This window comes from Emys orbicularis, chromosome 13 (assembly GCF_028017835.1).
Source record: "Emys orbicularis isolate rEmyOrb1 chromosome 13, rEmyOrb1.hap1, whole genome shotgun sequence".
NCBI lineage: Eukaryota > Metazoa > Chordata > Testudines > Emydidae > Emys > Emys orbicularis.
In genome coordinates, this window is record NC_088695.1 from 4,583,568 (window position 1) to 4,606,634 (window position 23,067).

General features: G+C 48.6%; 1 protein-coding gene across 1 annotated transcript; it reads left to right on the plus strand.

Annotated features, from left to right (window-relative positions):
• The first annotated feature begins 2,417 nt into the window (after positions 1–2,417).
• LOC135887315 (killer cell lectin-like receptor subfamily B member 1B allele B) lies at positions 2,418–16,362 on the plus strand. Its single transcript, XM_065415076.1, has 6 exons — positions 2,418–2,562; positions 11,224–11,322; positions 11,688–11,801; positions 14,826–14,980; positions 15,312–15,421; positions 16,242–16,362. The coding sequence occupies exons 1-6, from the start codon at positions 2,418–2,420 to the stop codon at positions 16,360–16,362; spliced, it is 744 nt and encodes a 247-aa protein (XP_065271148.1).
• The last annotated feature ends 6,705 nt before the right edge of the window (positions 16,363–23,067 follow it).

Below are 23,067 nucleotides of genomic sequence, written 5' to 3' on the forward strand. Positions count from 1 at the left end.
AGTTGAGCTTCTGTGAAGGAGGTGTTGTTTACAGGGCCAGCTCCAGGCACCAGCTTGCCAAGCAGGTGCTTGGGGCGGCCACTCCGGAGAGGGGCGGCACGTCCAGTTATTCGGCGGCAATTTGGCTGACGGTCCCTCACTCCTGGTCGGAGCGAAGGACCTCCCGCCAAATTGCTGCCGCAGATCGTGATCGCCTTTTTTTTTTTTTGCGCCGCTTGGGGCGGCAAAAACCCTGGAGCCGGCCCTGGTTGTTTATTTCCATGAATAGTGGGCATAGCTGTTCCTACCTCACTTGTAACAGCGAGGAGGGGCATGGATCTGTTTCACAGGTTGTATCTCTAACATTTTTCAGGGCTTCTTGAGGTTCAGTATGTATGATGGGGGCAAACTCAGGAATGGTGGGGTGAATAATACAATCTGGTGAGCAATGGAATTTTCTTTCCCAGTCAGCTCCATTCATACATATTTGATTGATCTTATCAGTGAAGCATGTTGACAGCTCTTCACAGCAGTTGACGCCTGGGTCTGATGTCTAGGCTATGCAGCCTGGATTGCTTAGGCAGTTCACCGTGCAAAATAGCTCCATTGATTATGATTCTGCTGCACGGATGTTGGAGGATCAGAAGGGTTGTTTTGCCTCCTTTACTGCAGTGCTGTAGTCATTAGGATTGCTGTACAGAGGGGTGGATTTGCTGCAGTAACAGGAGGGGTACGAGGGATGGACAGAGAAGTGAGGAGGAGACACCTCTGGAGCTGCAGATTTATCAACCAGGTAGTTAATAAACTAATATTACGCAAGTGCTACGTGACACCCAGGGGTGCCGGCATTACTGCATAAGACCAGTTTCCTCCAACTGTACATCTTACTTGTCAGGTCACTGTGGGACTAGGGAACCTGACTATTTTACTGTGGGCACAAATTGTGCAGAACCGTGGCTGACTCCTACAGCCCAGGGATCAGACACAGGGCTCTGTCCTGTGAAGTGCTGAGCGCCCTTTCCTCCCGTTACGTCAGTAGGAGCTGATGTCGCTCGGTGCCTCGTAGTCCTAAAGCAACAGAGCAGCTTTCCCTGGACCAGGCACAGCTCGCCAAGGAAGTGCTATTACAAGAGTCTGAATATCTCAAAGGACTGGTACTAATGCTGTTATTGCAGGTTTAACCATTGGCCTCCATCTAAGTCACGGTGGTTCTCAAACTTTTGTACTGGTGACACCTTTCCCACACCCAGCCTCTGAGTGCTGCCACCCCCTTATCAATTAAAAACACTTTTTTATATCTTTAACATCATTATAAATGCTGGAAGCAAAGCAGGGTTTGGAGTGGAGGTTGACAGCTCGTGATCCCCATGTAGTAACCTTGCGACCCCCTGAAGAGTCCCGACCCCCAGTTTGAGAACCCCTGATTTAAGATAAGTTAAGAAAAGCCCTGGCTGGGATGATTTAGTTGGGGTTGATCCTGCTTTGAGCAGGGGGTTGGACTAGATGACCTCCTGAGGTCTCTTCCAATTCTAATCTTCTATGATTCTATAATCACAAGTCCCCACTTAAGACAAAGGTGGACGTGAACCCACCCAAAAATTGGCACTGTGTGGGAGAAGGCTCCACTGTGTATTGTTTGGCCAGAGATATATATGTGTGTATGTGTGAAGAGAAGCATCAGACAGAGCAGAGAGAGAGAGAAACCGGGGGCGGAGGGTGAGAGGGGAACAGACACAGCCTGAACAAGCCACTGGGAGCATGGTTTGGCCAGAGGAGTAGCCTAGAGAGAGGATTTGGGGTGGAAAGCTGAAGTAAGTTTTGGACCTGTGAACAAGGACACTGGCTTCTGTTTGGTTCCTCCTGTGTTTGGGGAAACAGGATTTTGCACATTCTTTGTAAATAAGATTGAATCAAAGATAACAGACTCCATCAGCAATTTCTCTTCCTAACTGAACGACCCACAGAGCTCCCAACTTTGAGCAGACAGTCAGGTTAAAAGGGGTAACAGTGTAGAACCTGAACAGAATAGCTAGAGAGAGGGGTATGACCGTCCCTAGTGATGAGACATAAATTAAAGATGTCTGTATCCAATGAGAAATATGAATTGTAATTTAAAAGTTCTTATTTTTCAATCTGTTTTCCAGTTTTATGTGATGATAAGAATTTCTCATCTTAAAATGTCCAGAGCTTCTGAACCAAACACAACAGGGAGCAGCTTTCTTTTAATATAGGAAAAATCAACGTTCATTTGATGCCAGTACCAGCTCTAATGTATTGAGAGAATGTCTCAGATTAGCTAATGCAATTGTTCTTTAAGCACTCTTTATTTCTAGTGCCCCGATTTCTCTCTTAGATTGCTAGGAAAGAAGAAAGTCAAAACCTTCTGATAGACACTTCCTCTTACTGGATACGTCTGTCACCTTGGCTCATGCATAAATATGAGGCAACTCTTAGACCATCCGCCTTCTTGTCGCCTCTCATCTTCCTCTGCATTTGCCATGGCTGGAGAAATAGTATATGCTGATTTAAACATTCCTGGAGCCTTTTCCACTTCAAAGTCACTGCATCCATCTCAGCATCCCAGTAAGTGTATTTAGCTTCTTAGTTTTGAACCAACATGGTCTCTTTTTTTGGTTTGGATTCCACTTTTTGAATGTATTTTTTTGTTTTTACAGGCAGCACAGATATTTAAAGAAACATTTTCTAGAAACAAAGAGCAGGTGGGAGTCTCTCTGTTCCATTTGTAAGTTAGGACTCAGCAAATCTGAGGTAATTTACCACCTGTCAGAACTAGGAACTGACTCTCTTTAATGCAATATTGTGCATTTTACTTTAATGTTAATACAAAGTGTCACAGAAATCTTCAGAGCTACTGACAGTCTATACATGCAAATTACATGTGAAGACCAATACAGCTTTACTTTATGGCATTTTTATACGTACTTCATAAACCCTTGGGGCTGGATACTCATGCTGTATTGAAGATGCAGTACATAGTGTAGTGGGGTAAGTCAGAGGTAAAGAGCAATGCACTGGTCAAGTCTTGGGAAGACTGAACACAAGGAGTCTGGGAGACTCGTTTCAGTGTCTTTCATTTCTTGTTGGAGAGACTGTTATATCACACAGATCAGGGAGAAGAGATTGGATTTGGAAACTTGCTAAGAAGTCAGTGCACAGGGTCATGGAGGTGATTCCACATGGTGAGGGAAGGGAGGAGAAAAGGATCTGCTAAGATTCATGAAGAGGCAAGTAGGGAGACTGAAGTCTAGTACCCAGGTTAGGAAATAGGTGAGGAGAAAAGAAAGAAATGAAGGGCAATGAAGGATGAAGAAAACTGTGGGGTTGGGGTGGGGGGTTGTTTACTGGATTCTGAATAGACCTGGATAGGGAAGATTTGTGAGGAGTCAGGTCATCACACTTCAGAGCAATTAAAGTATGGACAACTCTTAACTTAGGGGAGACCAACAAAGATGATCACAGTCATAAAGAGAAGAGGAAAAATAATAGCTTTCAGTGTTCCAGGAATAACGAATATACAAGAAACTGTAAACTAAACTTAAAAGGATGTAAAATGTAAATATATAAATCATGGTATTTTTTTTACAAGTCTCCTGCAAAGATTGGTATCTGAAAACAAAAAATCCTAATACTATTTTGCAGAACTGTAGTGAAATGGTAAATATATTAGCTATTTTCAGAGCATATTTTCTATAACTAGAGTCAAGCTACTAATGAGAGACCATTTTAGATGACTATTATGCTGTTAATCTTAGAATCAAAATATATAACGCTGATATTTCAATTGACAATTAAATTAAATACTAATAGGTCAGATATTTTATCACTCAGTCTGTGTATAGTACAGTATATGCAGGATTACATATAAAACGTTAAAAACCATTATTTAGTTTGCACAGTGAAGCATTCAAAAGTTAGGACAGGCCAGACATACAGTTGCTGGTACAACCTTAATTCTGCCCCACTGTGCAACCATCTTGTGTATTCAATGGGGTAGGGATCCTTTGGAAAAAAGTAGTCTTTAATTACGTGGTCTGTAAATCTGGCATTTCCTAACTTCTGAGTGCTTGACTTTGCAATCTAAATAACATTCTTCTGAGAGTTTTCTTTGTATGTAATTTACTAGAGATTTTTAAAGGAAAAGGTAAAACTGCTACTGCTTGAACAACAGGACTAATTCAGTTAGCTGGCTGCAGCAAAACACTTTTATCAGAGACAGGAAATCGACCACTGCGTTCAGGTGTTGGTTTGTGGTATGGCTCTTGGGGGAGCCCAGTCCATGCCAGCTCTCTCTCCCTCCAAGCCTCCAGGAGTTGGAAGCCCTGTCCATGTGATGCACCCAGGCCCCTGGGGTCATGGGCTGGGTCCAGGATGCTGTTGGGGAAAACCTGAGTAGGGGGAGCTCCAGCCCCATGCGGTGCCCCGTGGGGCTGGAGAATGGAAATGGGCCATGGTGGCAGGAGGTGGGTTCTTATACATGTCCATTACTTTCTTTGGGAGCTAGAGCTTAAATTGTGGAACCACAGTAGTTACACTTGTCAAAGAGTTCTAGGACAAGCCTAATTTTTTAATGCCATCTCTAACACCCCTCCCCCTATTTTATCCAAAAATTTGTTAATCTGAAGCCAGAACTTTTTTTTTTTTGGAAAATTTGAAGTCAATTTAACAAATCATTTAATTATTTTTTATTAAAAGACAGAAAAGCAATTTTTTACTTTTTAAAAAAAATACACCATTTTTTGTCCACGTATGTCTCCAGAACCTCTTGTTCTATTAAGGACATAAGTTTTATTTGTTAAGTCTCAGTGAGAACTCTCACATAAGATGGACTTTTATGAATAATGGGCTACTCCAAAGTTTTTAAAGTTACTCGAAGTTAAGTTCTTTGACATTGAAAGCACTGAAGTCTCCTGTCGTGATTACAAACTCAGTGGAGCCTAGACTGTTACTCTTTTTAGTTTAAATGATGTTTTTAAGTCTCTAGCCCTTTTCCTCTTTGAAGACAGCCTTGAAAATGTAAAGCGATTTCTGGGCTTGTACTTCATGTGGTCTTTTACTTCATGTGGCTTTTCTAATTTTTTTACAGTAGGAAAATATCAGAGCCATTTTAAAAGCCCCAAACATTAGAATGTCAAGAAGTGACAGTTAAGGGGCTGAACTTGTTCTCTCAGCCACGGTCTATTGATGTTTTTTCTTCATCCCTCCCTCACGACCTTTGTGCACCATCCAACCAACCATCATTTTCTTCCCTAAAACTTTCAAAACTATGTGCAAATGTCAACATAGCAAGTAGGGTGACCAGATGTCCCGATTTTATAGGGACAGTCCCGATTTTTGGGTCTTTTACTTATATAGGCTCCTATTACCCCCCACCCCCATCCCGATTTTTCACATTTGCTGTCTGGTCACCCTAATAGCAAGTGACGAGGAGACTAGTTTTCCATTCAAGGAATTTACTGTTCAAGGGATTTAAAAACTGAAGCATGTTCAGAAATTATTCTGCAGATTTTAATAATGAAGTCAAGATGGTCACAATCTGCTTGCAGCTGTAATCAGAAAGAGAGGTGACCTCTATTTTCCCAGCTCAAGTCCTAACCTTTCCCTTGACAAGAAGACACTGCTGTATGACATGGATATTCGTAGATTTGACAGAATATGCAAAAGGAAGGCAATGCAAGGGATCTTTCCTCCAAGAATTTTCAAGCCCCACCAATCACTGATGGGGGCCAGACATTCAGGAATCTGTTCAAACCTTAATGGAGACAACAAACCGAAACCTCCTGCCCCAGTAGAACTCTAGGTTTTGGTGGAAGCTCCATCAGTCACTGCCCACTCCAATTCTGGTGCCTCATCCATCAGCACTGGCACTGGCTGAGCCAGCACCGGCCTAGCCTACTGTCCCCAATCTCAGGGTCTCCCTTCCCAGGGGAACCCCCACCCCCTAGCCCCACCTCACCTCAGTCTTGGCTACTGCCAGTCACCACTTAGCCCCCATTCACTGGGGCAGACTGCAGTGTATCAGCCACTCATCACAGGCAAGGGGGGTCTGGACCTGCTGCCTCTGCCTTGCCCAGGGCCGGCTCTAACTTTTTTGCTGCCCCAAGCAGCAAAAAAAAGCGCTGCCCTGCCGTAACACCCCCCCCCCCCCACCGAGTGCCGTGCCGCTGAACCCCCCCCCCGCTGAGCGCTGCGCCGCTGAACAACCACCGCCCCCCACCGCGCTGCCAAACACCCCCCACCCCCGCCGTGCTGCTGAGCCCCCCCGCGTGGAGTGCCGCCGAACACCCCCTGCCGCGCTGCCGAACACCCCTCACCTCCCGCCGAGCGGCGCGCCGCCGAAACCCCACTGAGCGCCGCGCCGCCGAACACCCCCGCCCCCCGTGGAGCGCCGCACCGCCGAAACCCCCACCGAGCGCCGCACTGCCGAACACCCCCCGCCCCGCTGCCGAACACCCCTGCCCCCCGTGGAGCGCCGCGCCGCCGAAACCCCCGCCGAACGCCGCGCCGCCGAACACCTCCGCCCCCCGCTGAGCGCTGCACTGCTGAAGCCCCCCCGCGCGGAGCACCGCTAAACACCCCCCGCTGAGCGCCGCCGAACACCCCCCGCCCCCCGTGGAGCACCGCGCCGCCAAACCCCCCCCCCCCCCCGCCGAGCGCTGCGCTGCTGAAACCCCCCCCCGCCGAGCGCCACGCTGCGCTGCCCCCCCCGCCACCCCAAGATTGGCCGCCCCTTACCAGGTGCCGCCCCAAGCACGTGCTTGGTTGCCTGGTGCCTGGAACCGGCCCTGGCCTTGCCTACCCATGGGCTGCCTCCTGCAACCCAAATGCCCCGTTGGCTTTACCCTAGGCCTGCAGCCTGGGGCTTTCCTAGGCTGGAGCTCCCCGGCTCCCTTGGCCTTTCCTCAGCCCTGCTCCACTCTAGGCACTTGGTTAAGCTCCCTGCAGCCAGGCCCTTCTCTCTCTGAACACACAGAGAGACTGTCTGCTCCTGGTCCACTGCCCTCTTATAAGGGCCAGCTGCAGTCTGATTGGGGTGTGGCCCTGCTGTGGCTACTTCCCCAATCAGCCCAGGTTTCAGAACTGCAGCCCTCTCTAGGGCTGCTTTCAAGCCCTTCAGGGCAGGAGCGGGTGACCACCCCGCTACACTGTCCCATTCTTTTGACCCTTTAATCGCACTCCTGTCCCTGTTTTTCCATTAGTTGTCCCCCGTAATCATTTGGGTTTTAGGTCCTGTCGGTCCTCCCCTTAGGCTGGGGGGGGATCCTTTAGCAGTGGGCGGGCTTATGCCCGCCCACTTCCCGGAACCCAATAGGTACACTGTCCCATTAGAAAGGTGTCAGTTCCTTCAGCAACACTGCACCTGTACCTGTGATGGTGTCAGTGGGCCAGGGCAGGCCCAGAGCCTTGCCTTCTGCTCTCACAAACAGGGAAAGGAAAAGATTTGTCCCCTTTTTCTACAGGATATGTCCCTCAGGCTCTCTAGGACAAGCAGTAATGGCCAAGTAGAGCTGTGCTCTCTGGGATACCTGAACCCCTCTTGGAGTGTCTCCAAAGGAACAGAAGCAGGCAGCTAAGGGTGCTAGTAAGGGAGGGGCCGTACAATGGGTAAACATCCTCTTAACACAGCCTTGGATACCAATACAAGGGCTATGGCCACTGTGATAGGCCTGTGTAGATATTCCTGTCCCCATTTCCACCCCCCGCCCCCGGCCTGATTACAGCAGCCCAGTGGAGGATAGAAGATCTGCCTTTTAAGGGCAAGGTCCTCTTCAGTGAGAAGATCTGAAGAAGATCAGATCTACCAGGGCCACAGCTAGAAGCGTGTGTCCTATCCAGCCTGGGAATGATCTGAACCTTGACAGGTTTCAAAGGGCGGGCTCAGCAACGTCTCAGGCCTGCTCCTCACGAAGGAGGTTCCAACCTCTCTCCACAGTGGCCGTGGGGGGAGACCTCGAAAGCACAAGAACAAACACTTCCAGCGTTCTTCATCACAGTCCTCCCCCTCTGCCTACAAGCTGCCAGTTTAATGGCACACTCGGGAGCCACACAAGTCTCTGGCACCTTCCCCTCTGACATTCTCTGTCCCCTCCCTTCAGTCCTTGTCTATTCTTCTTCTACAGCGACTGGTGCACAATAAATAACTTCTGATTGCTGGGCTTTGGAGACTGTCACAAGGCCGGGCTTCTCCCCCGCTTGCCGAGGATTCACTGCCATACCCACAGTTGTCTTTAAGCAGGTTTATTGTCCAAACTTAAACAAACAATCAGTTCCTCAGCTCTTCCTTTAAATGTTAGGCTCTTGCTGCCTCCCCTCCCAGTGGACTCTGGCATCCTGCAGCTTCCTAAATTTCTCTGTCAACTTCCTTCTCACAGCTGGTCCTCGCTCACTGGAACTATCCCTAACCCTTTATTGCCCCAGGTTCAGTTCCCTCCTCTCCTGACTGGCCCAGCTGGGAGCACCTGCTGTGTGTGGCACAGGGACGCTGGACTGCTTCAGTGAGAGGAGACCATTCCATCCAGTTCTGCACCAGGTCCCGTCCCCACTCTCCTGCCTCCTTCCCTCCTCAGGGTGACACCCCTCTCACAGGAAAGTCTTCCTGGAAGAAAGCTATAGAAGTTCCTCTGTGTAACCAAGGGAAGGGACTCTACTCCCACTGCTTCCTCATCCCCAAGAAGGAAGGTCTATAACCTATTCTGGGCCTCGAAGACCTGAACAGATATGTCAAGGTTCAGATCCTTCCCGCACTCTTAAGGAGACTCGTACTTCCCTCTCAGCCGGAAAGATGGTTACTTCCACCTGGCTATCGGGAAGAACCATTGCAAATACCTGAGATTCTGCATGGGAGTCAGGTACTTCCAATTCACAGTTCTTCCCGTCACCCTGTCAGCAACCCCAAGGGTATTTACCAAGTGTCTGCTGATGGGGCTGGTGCACAGCAGACATTGAGGGATATGTTTACTTGCATGGATGGATGGATGGAAAAAGCCAAGTCAGAGGAAGCCATTGCCACCACTTGCAGCCTGTTTTTGCCATGCAGTTATATGGTGAAATATCTCCCCTTTACCAACACTATGCAGCAAACTCTCTGCTGACATTAGCTTCACTGGAGTCACTGTCACGTTCCACAGGATCAGAGCTGTGCCCCAGCTTTTGAACAGTCTCTTGGAGGAACCCCGTCAATGTGCCAGACCCCCAATGGCTCTCACGCTTCCTTCAGGGTAGACCACACGGTCTCACCTCCCCCTAGACTGAGCTACTGGGCTCCAGCACTCCTGTTCCACACTGTGAGCTCTGCTCAGCGAGCCCCACTGAGCTAAACTCCTGGCAGAGACTCAAACAGCCTTCAGCGACTACTGCACCCCAGCCAGTGTTTGCAGTGACACCCAGAGGTGAACGTAGGCCGGTGCACCCTGGTGCGGCACACTGGTAAGAGAGTGGTCCACTCGGGGTGGGGCTCCACCCCTCCCAGTGGCCCCTGGCTCCAGTGCCAGATGGCCGGGGGCAGAGGGATGAGGCCCCAGCCCTGGTGGGCCTGAGCCAGCACCCACAGCCCCTGGGCAGCATGGCCACAGTGCCCCCAGGCTCCAGCCCCAGTGCTCAGGCAGCCGGGCAGTGCGGTCACCGCACCCTGGGAATCCGCCAGCCAAGCAGTGCCATGGTCCTGTCGCCCCAGCCAGCCCCAGGAATTAGGCAGCTGGGCAGCTTGGTGGCTGCACTCCCAGCCCTGATCTCCCCCCAGCTCCCCCATCCCCTGCCCTGAGCTCCCCACACCCTCAAACCCCCTGCCCTGAGCTCCCCCACACCCATACACACTCCAACCCCCCTGCACTGACTCCTGCACCCCCCAACCCCCTGCCCTGAGCCTCTACATCCCCCAACTCCCTGCCCTGAGCCCCCCACACCTCCCAACCCCAACCCCCTGCCCTGAGCCCCCACACTCCATCCCACACCTACATTTCTTACAGGTACTGTTGTATTGCAACCCCCTGCCCTGAGCCCCCCAAGGGGGGGTTGCAATACAACGGTACCTGTAAGAAATGTAAGAGTGGTAGCCGTGTTAGTCTGTATCAGCAAAAAGAATGAGGAGTCCTTGTGGCACCTTAGAGACTAACAAATTTTCTTTTCTTTTCTTTTAACAAATCTTATGCCCAAATACATTTGTTAGTCTTTAAGGTGCCACAAGGACTCCTCGTTCTTTTTGTAAGAAATTTAAGTTACTTTCACCCCAGTGACACCTCAAAAAGTGTCTTCAACACAGAGTAGGATTGATTAGTCACCTGGAACCCAGCATGGGAAGTCCTTCGGTTAGCAAAGAGACATAAAGGTTAAAACACAGACCATTCTTGTCTGTCCACAATTCACCAAGCAAGCATGAATGAACTCCATTTTCAGACTTTTTCTCTCTCCTTACTCAGTTCCCAGGTGAGAGAGAGCCCCAAGCTTTTTCCAGACCCCACACTTACCCTCACTCCGCCCAGTCCTTTGTCCTGGAGCTGGGGTTTCTGCTCTGCTTCTCTGCTGAGAGCTGGGCAAATCCTCCCCCCTCTGGATCATTGGTTGCTAGGTGTCAGTGACAGGCTTTCCACTGTCTTCTCAGAATTTCCACTGATATGGGTCAGCCTTGGCTAGTCCTGTTAATGACCCATCTGGTCAGCTCAGACAGCTCAGTGACACACACACACATCTCTCTCAGGCTATGTCTACACTACACAGCCTTTAACGACACAGCTGGGTCGCTACAGCTGTGCTGCTATTTGTCAGCTCTCCTGCTGACAAAAAACTTCCACCTCAAATGAGCGTTAATTTTGTTGGCAGGAGAGTGCTCCTGCCGACAAAGTGCTGTTCACACCCGGTGCTTGTCAACGGCAAAACTTTTGTCTTTCGGAGGGGGTGTTTTTTTCAATACCTCCTGAAAGACAAGTTTTGTCATTCAGTTGCTAGTGTAGACACAGCCTTAGTCCATCCTGACAGCAAACTTAATCTTTTTCTCTTTGGTATTTTCTTCACCTTTCCGCTACTTCCATCTAGTTAGACAATTAATGTTGCCCTTGTGAGGGTGATGTGGCCTCAGAGTTTTAAACTCTGAGCATGATCATTTTCCTCCTCATATTCCATGAGCTTGAACTTAATCCTTATCTGCATATGAAGTAAATTGTGCAGCCTCCAAAGAAGAGCAAGTTTCCATGTTTTCTTATAAATCTTTACCCAAGGTTTTGATTCTTGCAGATAGCGCTCGGTGCCCGCGCTGGCATCGGATGGCTCTATGGCTTGGATGGGCCGGGAACGTCATCCTGCTGGCAGCTGTGATCGCACTTGGTGTTTGGGGTGAGTATCTCCGTGGCACAGATTCATTGGCTCAGTGAATTCTCCTCTTCCTCTGCAATTCCATTTAGATTCTATTTTTTGGCCTCCAAAACATTTCTGAATAAATTTCATCATTGCCATGGATATCAAGCGTGTTACATAAACAAAGTAGAGTTGAGAGCTTGATACATGAAACATGCATTATTTGGCTGTAACAGCACCACTGTGAGATGTTCATTCCACATTTTTGCACCTTACGATGGATAATGAGCGAGATTCCATCTCATACTTCTTCTCTGTCCCCATCCTAACTCGATAGATCTCCCACGGTATTTGGTGACTTGATACTTTTTACCTTCTCTCTTTTGTTACATGTCCTTGTGAAGGTCAGACTGGAAGACAGAGAACAACAAATGGAACTGAATGTAATTCCAGCCTGAAGGATTCCCAGTCTTGCTTGAATCAAAGTTTGTATCCAAAGCCAGACAACAACTCAACAGGTAACTGTATCTGCTATTCTTTGCGCTCTTTGCAACGTTGTGTCCACCTGGAAGAACTCTCACTCCAAACTCGCTGATTGAAAATTCAGCTACTGTGTGACAATAACTTATACATAGCTGAGACGTGCCGGACCTTCATCTTCCCGTCTTTATTTTTCTTGTCATTTGTTCTGTTTAATGGCTGCAAAATAAATACTACAACTGGCTGAACATTTTCTGATTTTTTAAACAAAAAGAGGGTTTTGTCCAAAAAAATTTCATGGCAAAATTTATTTTTAAATTTTCTGAATTTTTTCCAAAGGGGAAATTTTCAGAGAAAAACTAAATATTTTGTTTCAAAATCATGGCCTTTCCCCCACTTTCCTATACATTTTATCTTACCCCATCTTTTCTCCAGTGAGAAAAAAAGGTAGAAAATAAAAAAGGGGAAAACCCTCTGAAAATTTCTGTCTGGGAAAGTCCCACTTTTCAAGCAGCTCTAATAAATAGGTTTTCAGATGTTTGTGCAAAGTAGTAGGAGTGACATCTAGGGGTCATTCAAAGTACTTTCAATGTGTATGAAACAGGCATATTTTATAGCAGGGATTCTCAAACTGGGGGTCGGGACACCTCTGGGGGTTGCGAGCTTATTACATGGGGGGTCACGAGCTGTCAGCCTCCACCCCAAACCCTGCTTTGCCTCCAGCATTTATAATGGTGTTAAATATATAAAAAAGTGTTTTTAATTTATAAAGGGGATCGCACTCAGAGGCTTGCTACGTGAAAGGGGTCACCAGTACAAAAGTTTGAGAATCACTGTTTTATAGTGTAATAGAATTTCTATTATATAAAAAAACTACATTAAAAGAATGTTTTGGCTGCAAAGTCAAGAACTCAGAAGTTAGGAAATGACAGATTTATAGTTGTCTATAAAACCTTAACTCTGCCCTTTTGTATTAGACTCTTACTGAACATCACATAGGAAGTCTGTGGCAAAGTCCAGTCCAGTGCTTTCAACACAAGAGCATCTTTCCTCTTCTTAAAACCATCTGACTCATCCACTGTCCATCCTATGCACTGAATGAGGCAGGGTCTCATGGAAAAAACAGAATGTGATCATGTCATTCAAGACTGTATCAATGTTTTACAAAGGCCGATTAAAAGTTGTCTGGGCAATCTTATTTCTTACACTTCCTAGATTTCAGCTGTTCACCATTGCAGCCCAAATAACATTATTTTAACATATTTGTAAATGTAATTTAATACTTCCCACTATGAGAGCTTGTTTTCAGTTGCTTATATTTTTGCTGAAGATTAAATGTTCAGGCTGAACCTTTCCATGCCGGGGTCTGCCTCAGCCTGAGTTTTATTTTTTATTTTTTTTAAATTTCAGCCAAAACTGTCCATCTGTTTATGAGAACCAGGCTAGTGAAAATACATTGTTTTCCTCATGTTCAAAAATTCTGGAGACTTTGTTTTTTGGAAGCTTTAGTGCTGTCCCCATGCTTTGGAATAGAGACTTGACATTTGGCAAGGGGGTGGCTTACGAATCAGGGATCTGTCTGCCTTTTGCTGCGCCTGTGAATATCCGCTCAAATTTGGCCAAGTTTTAAACCTTTGAAAATTCATGATTCTATCAGCAGTGAGCGCGCTCCAGCCCAGAGCTACAGGGGGCTGAGTAGTAGGACTTCCCATGCAATTGTATCCCTGAGCTGCTGCAGGCAAGGTTTGGGGCCTGACGGTGGCACTGAGAGCGGGGAGCCTGTCTCTCCTGTGCTTTCTGTGCCCCACTGAGCCCTGGCAGCATGGAGGAGGAAGTTGCCTGAGTTGAATGCAGAAGGGACATGAGCCAGAAGGCGGGGGAGAGAGTACATTGGGGCTGGTGGTGGAGGAGAGTTACTTAAACCAGTCCTTTCATAGGTGGTCGCTCTGTGTTCCTCATTCGGTGCCTGAACTGTAGAAGTGTTGAGCAACTGTAATTGACATCAATGGAAGCTGGGCACTGAACTTATGAAGTACTATAGAACGCAAAGTACTTCGAAAAATCAAGGCATTGAGGTGCCTAATTCCTGCCTAAATACTTTGTGAGGAGCTGAGTCTAGGTATCTCAAGTTGGATACCCAATGTTAGTGGATACTTTTGACCTCAAACTCTCCATGCCTAAGTTCTCCATCTGTAAATGGAACTATTGCAACCTTCTGATCACACAGGGGTGCTGTGAAAATTCATTACTGTTTTGTGAAGCACTCAGATACTATAGAGCTGGGTGCCAGAGGAAATCCCAGGAGGAAATTAATAGTTCTGTCTTCAGCGCCGGCTTTGAATAGTACCACTGGGGCTACACATTGAATGAGAAGAAAACAAAATATTGAATAACTGCTCAGTAAGTCAGCAGCACCGTCTGTCATGTGCCCTGAATGAAGTAGGGGTCCGGTGCAGAAAACTGGTATGTGACTATGTAATTACAGACTGGATCATAATGCATATGCACAAGGAGGCCCAATAAAGATTGCACAGGTAACCTTAATTCTGACACTGCCTAACTTTCTTTTGAGTGCTTGACTTTGCAACCGGTAGGTAGGCAGGCAGGCAGGCAGGTGAGAGAGAGAGAGATGCACAGAGCCCTCAGTTGTCTGGGAACACTCTGGGAAGCCAGAACTTCCTCCAAGAATCCCTTGCCTCCCTCCTTCTACTTCTAAAATGCTTCAGAAGTGGTTCAGCAGAGAAGGCGACAGTTTTGTTGTGTCTTTCATTTCAGAGGTTCGGTGCTCCTTGGGGGGAAATGCATTGTGTGATACTGGGCCTGTAAAATGTGAATTGTGTGCCCGATCTTATGAATTCCTATTCACATCACAGCTCTGCCAGAGCACCTCCCTCCTGCCCCGCACCTCCAATGGGCCTTTCCTCAAACAAACCATGAATAAGGAGAAATGTCTTGGCTGAGAATGTTTATCGTTTGAAGGCCCCTCGTGAACACGGGGAAGCTCAGCACAGTTCAGAAGCTTCCGGCCTATTTAATGCTGCCTTTTCCATGTCTATTTCTAGAGGGCTGTGGGTGCAAACTGTGCCCCTCTGACTGGCTGCCGCACAAGAACAAGTGCTATTGGGTCTCTAAAGAAAGTAAAACGTGGAATGAGAGTCGTGAGGCCTGCTCAGCGAAGAGCTCTCAAATGCTCGTGATCCAAGACAAGGAGGAGATGGTACAGTAAATAAAAATGGCTTAAACTGGCCCTTGAGAGATGAGTGTCGCTAGTTATAATGTAATACAATGGGCTTGCAGCAAAACAACAACAACGCCCCAGCTGTATGACATTTGGCTTAAGAAAAATCTATTACACAGCACATTAAAATATTGATACGTGGAGGGGAAGGAGGGGGTGAGACTGGGAAAGGGAAACATCAGAAATTGGGTTTATATCTATTGCAGAGCTGTGTAGCAGGTTCTCTTCCGTCATTTGCCGAGAGAGCAAAGAAGCCAGAGAATTCTAGCAGGTTATATTCACCCAGACTCCTCCGTCCTGTCACTTACAGGCGTATGTACTGAGTATTCCACAACGGAACCTGGTCTGGCTTGGACTCAGTGTTACATCCCCAGAGAGGAAATGGACCTGGGTGGACGGCTCCACGTTCGATGAAACACTGTGAGTGTTCATGGTTCCTCTTTTGGCTTTGAAATTGAATGTGTCTTGCATGGTGCACAAGTGGGAACACAAGGTTAGTGCTCGCTAGTGCTAGCAGGAGCAGAGGCTGTCTGTGAGCACAAGTAAAGTTAAGCACCAGGCAGAGACCTCCCCATGGAGAGCTGGTCAGTCTCAAGCCCCCGTGTGCTTGCAAGACCACAGGATAAAGGGGGGTCAGGGTGTGTTTGGAGAATGGGCACGTCTGGGAAGACACGAGTTTAAGCACAATCCTTGTCTTGTGAAGAGGCACTTAGCTGTTCACACTACGTTAGCTCTCAGCTGTGCTGCTCTGCCCTTGTCCAGCAATGCGCTCGTTAGTGCAGGGTCAGGGTCCCCTCTCCTGCTGAGCAGCACATTTTACCTGCACCAGGGCTGCAATGGGGGTGGGGGAAGTGATGGTATTTTCCCAAGCCCCGCCCACCAACCAAGCCCCACCCACTTCAGACACCACTCAGTGCACATGGCACAGTTGTACAAAATAGGACCACACAGGTGCTGCTGGGCTCCTCGGCTTGGCTCCCCAGCAGTGGGGTTTGAACACACCCACGGGCAGTGTTGGTCAATCGTTGTGGTGGATTTTGCGATGTTTTCCAGCACTGAACTGAGCCTGCCCAGCTCCTTTCCCACTCTGGGAGGCAAGTTACTAACTAGGGCTCTGTAGAAAAGTACGGCTGAAGGAAGCTCGTATGGAGACAGGCCACCCCTCCGAACGAGGGATAGCTGCTAAAGGTCTGATTCAATAAAGCTAAACACCCGGTGACTCCTGCTCTTTGTTCCCCAGGTTCCAGCTCACAGGCGCTGCTGACAGGGAGAGCTGTGGGATGATCAAAGGGAACCGCACTATTTCGGAAACCTGCACGGCTGTAGCTAAATGGATTTGTGAGAAAGTTACCCTGAAATAAGCAGTCACACCAATGAGCTGCACTTGCGTAACTGAAATAGCAAGTGTCCCTGTTTAGTTTCTAAAAGAAAAACACATTTGCTAATTAACGAATTCTAAAACCTCCGACAAACCCCTTTTCCAAGGAGGATCCAGTCACTTGTTCCTTGGGAGCTGGATCTGATTCCATGAGGAGCTGGCTGCCTCCTGGGCATCGCGTGTGAGCAGACACTCTTGGCTCTCAGGAACAGTTTGAAAATTAAAAGTCGTAAAGCAGCAATGTCACTTTTGGAGACCTACGTGCCATTTGGTCACCTCTCAAGGGCAGAGTTTTGAACATTCTTCCACCCGGCCCCACTTTCAGCCATAGCCGCTAATTCTGTGGGAGAGTTAGGTGAAGAAGCACCAGTTTGTATTCCCACATCTGGTAGTTGTTTACCATTTATGCACCCAAATCTGGGCACACAATAGTTCTTGTCACAGATCCACAGGGTGTCACAGATGCCCAGCCTGTAACCAGTCCCTTGGGCGTGTCCCCTTTAGCGGGCTGGGCCTGGCCCATGGCCTCCAAGACGCCAAAACTGGGCCTTTGGCACCAACGATCCCTATCTCTCTGGCTCCCTGCAGCGAATCCAGACTCCTACAGGAGGCTTGTGTACACTGGACCCCTGCAGCACACACCGCTCCCAGTGAGTATTTGCAGCAACGCCAGGCAGCCTTTTCAAAACAAGATAATTTATTAGTCACCTGCCTATAGAATCCTTAGGGCAGCAATGAGAGGCAAAGGTTAAGGCCTGGTCCCCAGTGGCCAAGCCAGTGCAATCAGCCAGCCAAGCTGATATGGGGTCCATTTTTTCTCCATGCTCTTATGAGTCCCAAGTGCAAAATTCTGTCTCTTCAGAGTCCAGCCCTTCTCCGACTCATCAGCCTTTGCTCTCTAGCTGGGGCCTGTTTGCCGCTTCCCTTCCGAGAGGTGGCAGGGGAAATCTTCTTTGTTTGAACATCATGGCCACTGGGGTTCCCAATTGCCTTTCCAGATTCTCAGTTGATCTGGGTTGGTTTCTACCAGTCCTTTAATGGCCCCTTCATACCTCCCCAGACAGCTGTGTGATGCAAACACCTCCTGTCTCTTAATCTGCCCCCAAGAGCAGGTTTAACACTTTTGCACCCCCTGGGTAGCAATGCATAGAGAAACTGAGGCACACGTGAAAAAATATTACAGAAAATGCCCACTTTGTCTGGGATTTCCTTCCCCCCCCCCCCCGCCCCAAATATCCTTGAATGTACATTTATGAGCATGCTATGAGACCTCCCCTTGGAAAATCTGATCCTAAAATCTTTGCAGACACTGCTCTGGGAATCCACAGGATTCAGCGCCTGCACTTGCTAGCCACTAAGAGTCGCCCTCTGTCCATAAACTGCTCAGCCAGCCCCAGTTTTTCAGCTTTTCTGGTGGTGGGGGCAGGGCAGGGCAGTGTCACTGACACATGGGGTCTGGGCTATGCCCGAACCTTCCATCAGTCTTCTGCTAGTAACTACTTTAGTGTCCTGGACCCCAAAGATCCCCACTGTTCTGCAACAGCTAGCCTGTAGCCTCAATGACTCTGAGACCGGGGTCTTGGGGCCCAAGCAACCCACTTGGCAGCTGAACTGAGGTAGGGTCCTGTTCAGACTTTCCTCTCCAGGGTGCAGTGCCCTCAGTGAGGATCTGCAGCGACCCCAGGCAGCCTTTTCAACCCAAGGTACCAATTCATCAGTCCCCTGCAATACAGAGCTTAAATTATTGTAAGAGACATGTTTAGGCTTCAACCCAGGTTTATGTATCAAAAAATAAACTTGTTTTAATTTCAATAAAAAATCTGAAAAAAAATCCAATTTTGATTTTTAAAGTCATAGCGTATCCACCCAAATCAGACCCATCCCTGGGCTCAGTTTATTATGAAAACCTTGTGCAAATATTCGACAATAACAGGTTCCAAGACATAGTCCATTTATCACCCCCCCATGCATATAGTCCTTCAAATCCCATAACATCTGGTCCATCAGTGTCTTTCACCACACCTGGGCTCTTCTTTGATCCGCTCCTGTCCTTCTGCCATGTCAGCCACCCCAGCTGGAGCGCAAACCCACTCTTCCCAGCAGCCTCTCCCCTGGGCGTTCATCCTCACCAGGGAAATATCCAGCACTCGCCCTGTTCTGTTACCTTTCATCTCTAGCAGATCGGCCCTGCCACTGCTCCCCTGGCCCTCAGCTCTCTCTGGCTCCAGCATGGAGACATCAGCTGGTAAAGCCCTCTGCCATGCCCTTGTCTTCAGCCTTTCCTGTATCACCATCCTATAGCAGTGTTGCTCTTTAATGTGTCTCCTGAAGCTCTTGATATAAAACACTGTGATTTAAATATTAATTAAGCTAAGTTATTAACCAATCAGGATGATTTTACTATGTTATTAAGCAATTGTAGTTGATAAAATAATGCTTGGGCAGTCATAAAATAAAATAAGACTTGGTCGGTTGCTGTGAGAATACATGGCGGTGTATATATCATCTATATAATAGGAAATGAAACAATGGATTCACACGAGTGTGGCTCGTTTGGGTAACACCATTCCTTAATTTGGCTCCTGAACCACTGAGGATCTGACCAGAGTTTGCTGAGTGCTAAACCAGCTTTTGAAGAACAGTCGCCTCTTCTGCAGGTGTAGAGAGAATATTTTCTTCTTTTCAATTTATTCAACAAGTTCAGTTCAGTGAATGATTCATTCAAAGTTAAGAGTTGGAAAAGTTTTTCTGCTCCCCCCCCCCTTTCAATGGGTGAATAAAAACTAGGGAAGCCCTGGGGAGAGTCTGTAAGGAATAAAGACCCAGCTTCCTTCATCTACAGGTAGTGGAAGGTGTCTCTCCAATAAAGCTTTTCCAGGCCTAGTTCCTAAGAGTCTCAGGCCTGGTCTACACTAGGAGTTTATATCGAATTTAGCGCCGTTACATCGAATTAACCCTGCACCCGTCCACACCACGAAGCTATTTAGTTCGACATAGAGCTCTTTTAAATTCGACTTCTGTACTCCTCGAAAACGAGAGGAGTAGCGCTAAATTCGAAATGGCAATATCGAATTAGGCTAGGTGTGGATGGAAATCGACAGTAATAGCTCTGGGAGCTATCCCACAGTGCACCACTCTGTTGACGCTCTGGACAGCACTTCGAGCTCGGATGCTCTGACCAGCCACACAGGAAAAGCCCCGGGAAAATTTGAATTCCTTTTCCTGTCTGGGCAGTTTGAATCTCATTTTCTGTTTGGACAGCGTGGAGAGCTCAGCAGCACTGGCAACGATGCAGAGCTCTCCAGCAGAGATGGCCGTGCAATCTAATAGAAAGAGGGCCCCAGCATGGACTGATCGGGAAGTCTTGGATCTCATCGCTGTGTGGGGCGATGAGTCCGTGCTTTCAGAGCTGCGCTCCAAAAGAAGGAATGCAAAGATCTACGAGAAGATCTCTAAAGCCATGGCAGAGAGAGGATACAGCCGGGATGCAACGCAGTGCCGCGTGAAAATCAAGGAGCTGAGACAAGGCTACCAAAAAACCAAAGAGGGAAACCGACGCTCTGGATCCCAGCCCCACACATCACGTTTCTACGAGGCACTGCATTCCATCCTAGGTGCGGCCGCCACCACTACCCCACCAGTGACCGTGGACTCCGAGGATGGGATATTGTCCACGGCCGGTTCCTCGTTGGAAATGTTAGCTGACGGGGAAGATGAGGAAGGAGATGAGGAGGACGAGGCAGTCGACAGCGCTTGCACCGCTGATTTCCCCGACAGCCAGGAGCTCTTCATCACCCTTACCGAGATCCCCTACCAACCGTCCACAGCCCTTACCCCGGACACCGAATCAGGGGAAGGATCAAGCAGTGAGTGCTTTAAACATCTAAACATTTAATTTTAACATAACTGGAATATTTATATTGTTAAGAATGGGCTTTTCATTCACTCATTTAAACATAGAAACTTTTATTTATAACAAAACAGGAATATTAACTCTATTAGCAATTTGGTGTTCATGATTTATTTGGCTTAGTCAACTATTTAGTCCTAACTATGTATAGAAAATCAAATAATGTCCGGATATTCATGATTAGGCCACCACAGGACGCTCCACTCTGTAGTCCCTTATGCTGCACTTAAAGGAAAAGACGGTCAATGTGCCCGGGAATGGACAGAGAGTCCTCCTGGGATAGCTCGGCATAGCTCTCCTGGAGGTACCGCTCAAGCATGCGCATCAGGTTCCGCAGCAGGGCGATCTTGTTCGGTCCACCATGGTAACAGACGTTCCCACGCCATGAGTCCATTAGGTAGTCCGGGATCATGGCACGGCACAGCATGGCGGCATACGGCCCTGGCCTCTGCATGGTCTCCCGAAGCATCCTTCCCCTCTCGGTCTCCGAGATCCTCATGAGAGTAATATCACACATGACGCCCTGCTTTAAATTAGGGAGGGGAATGTTAGTATTGGGACTGCTTTGCAGCCACGCGGTGGAGGCGGCAGAGGGGCAGCATACAGGGAGCTTTCCCGGGGACAGCCGCGAGGTGGTGGGACAGGGGCAGAGCTCATGCTTCCCTGATTGCTGCCAGCAGAGAGTGGCCTTGCATTCAGTGCGAAAGGAGCCCAGTGCTACTATTACATTTTTAAGCTGCCACAAGTCTACGGCTTACCATGCTTTCCTGCAACAGAAGTAGAGGTGTCCTGCAATGCTTCTCTGATCGCAACCGCAAGACCCCAGGCACTGAAGGCGAAGGCCGAAAATTCGACCTTGTCCTGAGTGCGCATGTGAAAGGTCCAGTGCATGGTGTTGTTCACAGAGAAAGACTATGTTCTTTGTTAGCAACTTCATTTATCTGTCTCAGGAATTCACTCCCTTTCTCCCATTCCCACAGACACATCTGCGACTGTCTCCCAACCCAGCCTGGCATCACACTCCCAGAGGCTAGCGCAGATTAGGAGAAGGAAGAGAAAGACGCGTGAAGACATGTTTTATGAACTTATGGACTGCTCACGAGAGCAGGCAGCCCAGACGACACAGTGGAGGGAGAACTTGTCACAAATGCACAGAGCAGTCATGGAACGGGAGGAGAGGTGGCGCCAGGAGGACCAGCAGGCTACTCAAACCCTGCTTGGACTAATGAGGGAGCAAACGGACACGCTCCGGCGCCTAGTGGATGTTCTGCAAGACCGGAGGCAGGAGGACAGAGCCCTGCTGCTGTCTATCTCTAACCGCCCTCCCCCGCCACCAAGTCCCACACCCCCCTCACCAAAAGTACAAAGAAGGAGGGGCGGCAAGGGCCGTTAAAACTTTCAGTCGGCCCCTGCACACTGCTGCAGCACTGGAAGGCTCTCGTTCCACAAAGTTTGAAAAGTCCTTTCCTACCCATCTCACACTAGCCCACGTCCAAGTTTCCTCCCCCCCCTTTTCATGTGCGGTTCATAATAAAACATCTGTTTCTGTTAAGTACTGTTTCCGAGAGTGTCTTTTAGAGGGGATTCTGTCTGAAGGGGGGGAAGGGGTTTGTTACTTGGACAGGACAGTCACCTGTAGCAGGCTACAGAGGCGGGGGCAGGTCCAGCATCAGGACACATACACAGTGCAGTCACCAGTTACCCTGGTCAGTCTGGGAGGCGGTTTTCATGTTCTGGGGTGCGAGGGGGTTGATCTGTGACTTTGTGGCGGGGGAGGGCAGTTAGAGATCTTCTGCCGCGGTCCTTATCCTGGATCACAGAGCCACGCAGCAGGGGGTCTGTTACCCTCCGCCCCCTGCCAGAAAGTCACTTGGCCGACACATACACGCAGTCCCGCCCAGGACTGCTGGCAGGCTGCGTTGAAACAACCAATCCAGCACTGCGGAGCCTGTCATTCCCGGAGTTTAGAAGCATCATTTGCATCAGAACACTAAACCCGCCCCCCGCCACAGTCTGCGTCCCTGGTTTAAAACATTCCCGCGAAAACAGTAAGAAAGAGAACCTTGTTCATTAACAAAACGGAACAGATTTTATTTGTTGGGAAGGTGGGGAAGGGGGTATGTAACTTGGAAGGGTAGTCAACAGTAACTGGGTAAAGAAATGGGGGCAGGTTCAGCATCTGTGTCCACAAAGTAAACAGTCACTGGAGACCCTGCTCAGTCAGGAACCTGGCTTTCAAAGCCTCCCTGATGCACAGCGCGTCCCGCTGGGATCTTCTAATCGCCCGGCTGTCTGGCTGGGCATAATCAGAAGCCAGGCTATTTGCCTCAACCTCCCACCCCGCCATAAAGGTCTCCCCCTTGCTCTCACACAAATTGTGGAGCACACAGCAAGCAGCTATCACAATGGGGATATTGGTCTCGCTGAGATCACAGCGAGTGAGTAGGCTTCTCCATCTCCCCTTGAGACGGCCAAAAGCACACTCCACCACCATTCTGCACTTGCTGAGCCGGTAGTTGAATAGTTCTTTCCCTGAGTCCAGTGCGCCAGTGTAGAGCTTCATGAGCCAGGGCATTAGCGGGTATGCAGGGTCCCCGAGGATGACTGTAGGCATCTCCACATCCCCAACAGTTACTTTGTGGTCCGGGAAGTAAAGACCTTCCTGCAGCCGTCTAAACAGACCAGAGTTCCTGAAAACCCGAGCGTCATGAACCTTGCCAGGCCATCCAACGTTGATATTAGTAAAACGTCCCCGATGGTCCACCAGTGCTTGCAGCA

Coding starts and splice junctions, on each gene's coding strand:
- LOC135887315 (XM_065415076.1), top strand. CDS start 2,418: ATGAGGCAACTCTTAGACCATCCGCCTTCTTGTCGCCTCTCATCTTCC. Junction 11,323..11,687: donor GATCGCACTTGGTGTTTGGG/GTGAGTATCTCC, acceptor GTCCTTGTGAAG/GTCAGACTGGAAGACAGAGA. Junction 15,422..16,241: donor TCCACGTTCGATGAAACACT/GTGAGTGTTCAT, acceptor TTTGTTCCCCAG/GTTCCAGCTCACAGGCGCTG.